Source organism: Eupeodes corollae, chromosome 1, assembly GCF_945859685.1.
Source record: "Eupeodes corollae chromosome 1, idEupCoro1.1, whole genome shotgun sequence".
Lineage (NCBI taxonomy): Eukaryota > Metazoa > Arthropoda > Insecta > Diptera > Syrphidae > Eupeodes > Eupeodes corollae.
The window spans coordinates 293,674,418-293,683,155 of record NC_079147.1 but is presented as its reverse complement, the minus strand read 5'-3'; the positions used below and the strand labels follow the sequence as shown (position 1 = coordinate 293,683,155).

General features: G+C 30.8%; 1 protein-coding gene and 1 long non-coding RNA gene across 4 annotated transcripts in view; both read right to left on the bottom strand.

The window, feature by feature from the left end:
- Window positions 1–389: 389 nt before the first annotated feature.
- LOC129940410 (uncharacterized) lies at window positions 390–7,202 on the bottom strand. Its single transcript, XR_008780678.1, has 2 exons — window positions 3,881–7,202; window positions 390–2,837 (listed from the first exon to the last, which is right to left on the bottom strand). It is a non-coding gene; the product is annotated as an uncharacterized LOC129940410 (long non-coding RNA).
- Window positions 7,203–7,220: 18 nt separating this feature from the next.
- Window positions 7,221–8,738, bottom strand: part of LOC129940399 (uncharacterized) — a 66,106-nt gene continuing 64,588 nt past the window's right edge. For 2 of the 3 annotated variants that reach the window (XR_008780677.1, XM_056048718.1), the window contains exon 4: window positions 7,597–7,771. Coding sequence is in view for 2 of the 3 variants with exons in the window: in XM_056048718.1 (XP_055904693.1) it covers window positions 7,722–7,771 (50 nt within the window). In the remaining variant the exon portion in view is untranslated. Of the gene's footprint in view, window positions 7,772–8,738 lie in introns of all 3 variants that reach the window. The other variant, XM_056048717.1, reaches the window with a different exon arrangement.

Sequence of the window (8,738 nt, the reverse complement as noted above, 5' to 3'; positions counted from 1 at the left end):
AATTAACAAAAGTTGGTAAAACTTTTTTACAGAAAATATTGTTTTTAATATTCAATGATTTTTTAATAAAAATCCAAGGGTCCGTTTTTTTCATAAAAAATAAAATCTACCAAAAATATTACGCAAATTTGGTAAAATTGATACTAGTACATATAGACAAACTTTTAAGCAAGACAAATCGACAGACAGGATGGGAAGTTATCAGTGTGGGTCGCATCCCAGCCTCTTTTTTTTTTTACGAAAGACTAAAAGACTGTATTAAACTCTTAATTTTGGGTTTTTTCCGCTCGTCGCCAAAATGTTATGTTTTGTCGAGTCCTCGAAACAAGTAAGCAGGTGCTTAGCAAATATCTATGAACATGCCCCAATGTATTCAATAAAACAAATAATGACTTGTAGGTTTTAAAATATTTTCTTTATTCCTCATTTAGTTCATTAACATAATATTTGAAATAAAAAATATATTTGTTTCAACTGTATACGTGTTTGTCCACAAATAATAATTAAAAAAAAAAAGAAATTAAATAGGTATTGCTGTTTTTTTGTTTTGTTTTCTAAAACTCGATAACTATATTTAAGCAGTTCGCAATTTAAAACATTCAAATATCATTACTCGCTTAATTTAATTATATTTTAGTTTTCTCATTTCTAGTTCAACATATTATGAAAGTGTTTTCTCTATTTGTTTACTCTTTTGTTTAACCAAAAAACATTTTAGCAAATTTCCATCATCTTTACTAAAAAACTACTGCAGTAAAATCTTCTTGTATTTTTATAATTTAAATAGTTTGCACGCAATAAGTTGCATGTTTTCTTTGATTTGTTATGTAATCTTGTGTGTAAATTAAGTCAGCCCGCGTGCAAAAGACGGATTCATTGGTGCAATTGAATTATAATAATGCAATAAAACCAATATATACATTTGGACATATATATATATTGATTTTGTTTTTTATTTTCTTAGAAACAAAAATTGTTATCCAACAATTTACTTTAATTGAACTGAGAAAGTAAATGAGTACAAGTACATAAATGAGTGTATGTTAATTGTAATTGTATTATTTATAGTACTTCAGGATGTGTATATTATTATAGTTAACTCGTTTTATATTTTTTAAACAATCTCAGTTCATAATTTTGTTTTCTCAGTCATTCGTCATAAATTTCTTTTAATATCTTTAGATATATCAAACAAGGGTGTCTGTAAGCATGAAAGTTTATTTAAAAATATATTGTTTTACTTTTTTTAACTTTTATTTCATAAAAATAATTAATTTGTGCATGATGTGTATGTAAATGTTGTATAATGTATGTCAAAGCGAAATAATTTACTAACAAAATAAATAAATTTATCTTAAATAAACATAATTTTGCTTGTTTTTATCGTTATAATTTCTAAATGACTCTAAATACCCAACTACAGGATGAAGAAAATCCCACTTCCGGTCGGTCACTTCTTGCTAAGTCAAAAATGGTATTAACGGTTACATATTTGAGAGGAATTGCTAATGTAATAGATAGTAATAGTAATGGATACTGAAATTTTAAAACAATTCTGCAAGAAAGTGACTTTCTGAAGTGACTCTTGCCTCACCCTGTATAACACACTGCGAGACAAAATGTTAAAATCAAATTTAAAAAGAAGCCCTTGCAAAGTATTCAAATGGTTATTTAAATTTCTACTTTATTCGTAATTTTCTTTAATGTTTTATTGTTTCTTAATAAATTAATCTCTCAAGTTTATTAATATTTATTTTTAGAACTTTATAAATATTTAAAATATTTATTATTATTATTTTTTTAGTTCTATGTGAATGTGGTATTTTGTTTGTCAAATTTTATTTTTCTGTGTGGCACAGTTAGAGATCGGCGGATGTTTTATCTTTTGTTTTTAGTAAAGTTGAAATTGTATTTTCTGTTAAAACATCCAATATGAATTTTTTTTTATAGAATTGTGATTTTAATATGTTTGTTTAGGACTTAGTAAATGGATATCAAGGAGGTTGAACATATGGGTGGATAGATTTTACTTAAAGAAATAACAAAATAGTAGGTATATATAATTTACAAAAAATAAAAAAAAATATAAACAAAAATCGTTGTAATCGATTGCACATAATTGTTTAAGGCGATGAGCAGGAGGAGATTCGAAAGATTGTTTGTTCATTTTGTTTGATCGATAATTTGAATTTATTTATTTCATGAACTCATGAATTCTAATGTGTTTGCATAACTCTGTGAAATGTAAAATAGTTTTTTTTTTTAAATAAACAAACAATCTTACGATAAATATTCTAAAATAAAGGCATATAATGGTTACCACAACAATGGTAAGACTTTAAAATATCTACATCAATTTTATTACTTAAATGGCTTAGTCAAATTTAAGTAAGTTTTAAGCCAATTCGGTTTTTTTTAATATTTTAAAGTAAGATGAATTTTAGTTTATGTGATTTTGAAATCTCTAGCACTTTTTTAGCACCAAAACATTTATAGCTGCCATTCGAAAAGACAAAATTATAAAAGCAATTTAATTAAGTACTGCTGTATGTACTGTTCCAAGGAGAATTGAATTGAAACAGTCTTGACTTTGCCCACCCTCGAATTTACCAATATTTTGTTTTGTATTTTAAATTGTCTCCTAGGACCTTTTAAATGACATCTGTAGAGAAAAAGTACGATTTTCGAATTTGATTTTCTGAATATATCCTGGAAAATACATTATTTACGAAGATAGTGTTATCTTTTGTTTTGCATTTGTTATTAACAATAACATATATGACGGTTTTGTCGTGAAATTTTCTACGGAATTTTTTCCTATCTTCAAAATTAAGGAACTTAAATAATTTCTAAAGTATTACTTGAAATATATTTATTCTGAAAATTAGATTTAAGATATTAGTTTTCATTTTTTAAGGCTAACAAGGAAAAGTGTAAAATTGTGGACAATACAAAATCCCGAAAGCAATTTAAATAAGTACTGCTGTATATTCTGTTTCAAGAAGAATAATTTCGGAACTATTTTATATTTATATTCAAAAGAAGAACTAAACCTTGAATGCATTAAGATAGACCAGTATGATCAGTTCTGTTCGATTTTAAATTGAAACAGTCTTGACTTGAAAAAATGTATAGATATTTTATGTATAGCTTTTGCCCACCGTAGAATTTACCAATAACTTGTTTTGTATTTTAAATGGTCTCCTAGGACCTTTTAAATGACATCCGTAGAGAAAGAGTACGGTCAAAATCTTTATGGTACTCGGATTTCGAAATTGATTTTCTGAATATATCCTGATCGTGGTATCTTTCATTTTGCATAGTTCATTGCAAATGTACGATGTACGAAACAGAAGAGGCGCCAAAATAGGATTTTATCGTGACCACCACTTAATGATAGCTGTAACACGAATAACACGAGCCCCCAAGTTTGACCAAACCGCATATCAAATGAAGTCCTTTATAAAAGGACAGGTTAGGAACCTATAGAATCTATAATACGAACAAGTAAGTGGCAATGGATTCGGACATACGCTTCGCAAAGGTAACGACTGCATTGCAGGCCAAGCAATGCAGTGGAATCCGCTCACACAAGAAGGAAGAAGAGCTGGACGACCGAGAAGCACATGACGCATGGCCGTCGAGGCGGAATCAGCGACACTAGGCAAGAGTTAGAGGGAGCTGAAACACATCTCCGGAAACCGTACATGATGGCGCGTAGGCTTAGTAGAGGACATATGCCCCTTAAGCTGTTCCCAACGGACTTAACAGGTCTGAGGACGTAAGTAAGTAAGTATTTGTTATTAATCATTACATATATATCACGGTTTTGTCGTGAAATTTTCTACGGAATTTGTTTCTATCTTTAAAATTGAGGAACTTAAATAATTTCTAAAGTATCACTTGAAATGTATTGATCCTGGAAATTAAGTAAGAGATATAAGCTCTCATTTTTTAAGGCTTACAAGGAAAAGTTGAAAATCGTGGACTACAAAATTTTGTTAATGACAAAATCCTTAAAGCAATTTAACTAAGTGTATGTTATGTTTCAAGATGAATAATTTTGGAACTATTTTATATTTATATTCAAAAAAGAACTAGGCCTTGAATGGATTAAGATAGGCCAGTATTATCAGTTCTGTTCGATTTTGAATTGAAACAGTCTTGACTGGGAAAAATATTTAAAAAAAAAGAGATTTGACAATAATGTTATCCTAGGACCTTTTAAAAGACACCCGTAAAGATAGAAGACGGGAAAACCCTTTACGGTATTTGGGTTTCGAGTTTAATTTTCTGAATTTATCATGGAAGATTGTGGTACCTTTTATTTTGGTATTTGGGTTTCGAATTTGATTTTCTGAATATATTCTGGAAAATACATTATTTAGGAAGATCGTGGTACCTTTTATTTTGCATACTTCATTTGTTGTTAACAATTACATTAACGACGATTTTGTCGTGACATTTTTCTCTTTTCATTTTAGAAATGTGCTCTTTGGTCAAAAATCCACATATTGTAAAAATCTTACTACTTCTATAGAAGTTGTTTGGAGCTATTTTTCCGATCTACAAAATTTGGGAACGTAAATAAGAATCTTTTGAAATACATTTAATTTGGAAATTAAATTCCTAGGAGACATTGGCTCTCATTCTTTATAGACTTTTAAGGAAAATTGCAAACATTGTGGACATTTTAAAATTTTGTCAACGGGAAAAGTTTCTAGGGAACTGTCTTAACCCAATTACATGTAACACAAAAATCAGTTGCTTATTATGATGAAAATACAGGGTCCGGAAAAAAATATCCCGTATTTTTAGACGTTTATATTTAAAGCTTTTTATACAAGGTGTCTCAAAAGTAAGTTCACATTTGCTTATCTTATTACGCGAAAGCAACTATTCTGAGGGGCACGGGGGGTATGTCAGTCGGTAGTCCGGCTCTTGGGAATTTAGTCGCTACGTGAGTTTTACAAAAACGGTAATTCGGCGACTGTGGCGCGTAGAAAATTCTGCAGTATTCGACATAGTCGTCACTTAAATGATGCGCCTAGCACTCGACGAATGAGAAGTTTGAAAAGACTGGGTCAACTCTGGAGAAACCAAAATCTGGGCGGCCAAGAGCATCAAGAACAGCTGAAAACGTGGACAATGTTACTCAGTCTATTCGAGATGATCCAAACCTCTCGATTCGGAAGCGTGCTGTTGCTTTAAATGTGCACAGATCTTCATTATGCCGCATTTTACACAAAGATTTAAAGCTGCACCCGTACAAAATTCAGATAGTGCAAGAACTGAAGCCTCAAGATGCTGGTCAGAGGCTTGCCTTTGTAAATCAGATGATTGAGCGCTTTCCAACGTTCACCAACATCTTGTTGCATGTAAACAAGCAAAATTGTTGTTACTGGAGTGCAACCAACCCAAAACAAAAACATTAGAAACCGCTACATTCACCCAAAGTCAACGTATGGGCAGCGATGTCGCCGCGAGGAATTGTCGGCCCTTACTTTTTTGAAGATGGAAGGGGACGCACACTCACAGTGAATTCAGAGCGAGCGTTATGTGGAGATGTTAGACGAGTTTTTCGTACCCCAACTGCAAAACTTTCCTGGTTACAACCAAAGAACATGGTTCCAGCAGGATGGAGCAACTTCACACACGTCCAACAGATATCTGCCTCGAGTTCGAGAATTTTTTTTTAAATCTCCAGGCGAGGTGACATAAATTGGCCTCCACGGAGTCCCGATTTAACGCCTATGGATTTTTTCCTGTGGGGTTATCTCAAATCAAAAGTTTACGCTAATAAACCGGCACAATTAAAATAAAATATCCGTCATGAAATGGCAGCCATCACGGAGACTACCTGCCGAGCTGTCATAGGCAATTTTAGATGTTATTTAAAAAAAATAAATTCCCAAACAGTGTACTTCAATATAAAATAAACATTTTTTCAATAAAGCTAAGACTTTTCTTTTAAAAAAAGATTTAAATGTGAACTTTCTTTTGAGACACCTTGTAGATAAAATAGTATTCCGGGTATAGATAGATAGAGTCTACGTGCCGTTTTTAGTAATCATAATGGCGTGGCACGGTGATCATCGCGCATTTGTCGTAAAGGAATATATCCATAATCTTGGTTCTGCAGAGCTGTTTGGGAAGACATTGTAATTTCGTCTGACGAGGCCCATTTCCATTAATCGGGTACTGTAAATAAACAAAATTTCCGATACTAAGCAGCAGAAAACCCTCAAGAAATTCGTCAACGACCACTTTACAGCCCTTATGTGACAGTTTGGTGTGCTGTTGCTGAATTTGGGTTGTTGGTTCGTATTTTTTCGAAGAAAATGGGCAAAAAGTTATGGTTAAAGCGGATCGCTACTGTCACATGATTGAGACCTTCCTCTAACCAAACTTAAATCAGTTAACTAGGAACCACAAAAAAGTCTGGTTCCAACAAGATGGATATGGGAGATCTTTTTGCTGGACCCTGTATTACAGGAGCTGTTAGAAAGAAAAAGAAAAACACGTCACAGTCGTCTCGATTCAAAAGTGCAGTTTTTTTCAACATCAAGGGTGGCCAAAGTCTTTCTATTGAATTCATTTTTTGATGGCTTAGATTCTAGGATGTATTAAAATTTGGTAAACCATTTAATTTAATCGATGTAGATATTTAAAAAAAAGTATATATTAACAAAATTCGTTGTGGATTTTAAAATTTTAACAAATAAAAATATCAAATACGATATTTGTATCGCCACAGTGGGACAAATAATGTCATCAGCTTAGCAAAAAATATAATTATTATACTTAAACAAAATCACTTAGGTATAGAAAAAATAATATTTAAAAAAAAAATAGTACATTTTATGTATATAAGGAAAATAAATATACTAATAAAGAGAAAGAAAAATACTTGGTATGTATGTATATAAATAAATTTTGTAAAATCAAATAGTTTTTTTTTTCGTTATATAATAAATGATTTTATTTAACAAATAGTTTAGGATGGATATTTTTTTATGACTTTAAATAATTTTTAAAGTAGATTTTTTAATTTTAATTTTTTTTGTTTTAAAAACATATTTTTAAATGAACATTGATCACAATATTTTTTCTTTTAAAATAGAAAACAAAAAGAAAAAGAATAAGAAAAATACAATTATTGGGTTGATACAATTTAAAATGTAAAGTTTTTGTTTTTTGTTTTTAATTTGACAATAAAAATATGATAATTTTTGCGCTATTATTATAATATTATTATTATTTTGATGTGCTGTTGGCTTTTTTTTTTAATTATGCACATTTTATATTTATTTTATAGTTAACTTCTTTTTTGTTTAAATTTAATATTTATTTTTTTCTTGTGACATTTATTTTTTTAACCTCAACAAAATCACAATTTTTAAGGTTAACTACATTATAATTTATTTTCATAGCATCTGATATCTACTTAGAATTATGTGATTTATCTCAATGGTTTTTGTTTTTTTTAAGTTTAATTTTTAGCAACACAATTTGGTTCTCAAAACATTCAATTTTTGTATAAGAAGTTTTGTTTTTAGAACTAAAATATATTAAAAAAAAAGAAAAAAAAGAAACTTAAGATCTGTTCGTACTTGAAGAAACATAAGCATGTTCCTCATCACTGGATTCATTTGACGTCAGAGTCCATCGATTATTCTCTAGAGAAGGTTGATTTGAACCTGAAGATTGATTGTTTCCGTTCAATGATCCGACACCATAGTGAAATGACTGTGACCTCGTAACTGTCGAACTGGTGGTTGATTTGTTATTGTTTTTTGTTTTTTAAATAAAGTAGAGGAAGAAAAAATAAAAACAAAATTATTAGAATATTTTTAATTTAATTTGATTTTTGTTTAAAAGCTAAGCGCAGGCACTTTGTGAGTTGCATTTTAGATTGATTCACTTGATAATGTGGTGTTTTTCTGTTTGTTTGTTGTTAGTGAGTTATAGGGTGTGTCAAAAAGAAAAATATTTATTTTGTTAGATTTAAGCTTTAGAGATTTATTTTTTGAGAGCATATTAGTATTTAAAATCATTTAAAAATGTAATAAATCCTTAAACGTTTGATAACGGTAACTGTTTATTTTATTAAACATAAACAATATTTGTTGTAAAATAATTATAGGGTGTTTTTTGAGCAGCAAAAGAAGTTTCAATGGTTGTTGTCTATGGTTTGACAGTTGAGAATGTCATTTATTATTAATTTGGACTGATCGAATGGACATACAGCTATGGACAGAAAAATAGCACACTTATTGTTATGTCAACTGTTTGTGGTAAGTTTGTTCTCCGGGCATATGGTCTACATTAATTGATGTGAGCAAAAAGGTCTTAATAGGTTAGGTTAGGGATGTTCAAATGGTAGACATGTGCAATCAAGAGGACACAAGCGTCCACAGGTTTTTCTTAAAACCCACCTCTGTCTATCAACTCCTACTCTCACCTCCCCGTGGTGAACATCGGGTGCCTAGTACCTCAACTGGAGATTGGTTTCTAACCCCAGTGGAAAGTTGTTGGGGGCAGCAAACGAGATAGGGGGAAGAGGTGTTTCCACTAAGGCACCTCTCCTTATCCAGAAGGCAGCGGAAGAATTCCCGAGATGGAATCAACGGTGGCATCTCAATTTCCAGTAAGTTTGAACTACTTAGTGAACAGCTTATAGGGCTTCTACGACTTATTGGAGCCCAGGCCTGTAAGGAGCGCTTTTAATCGGCTCC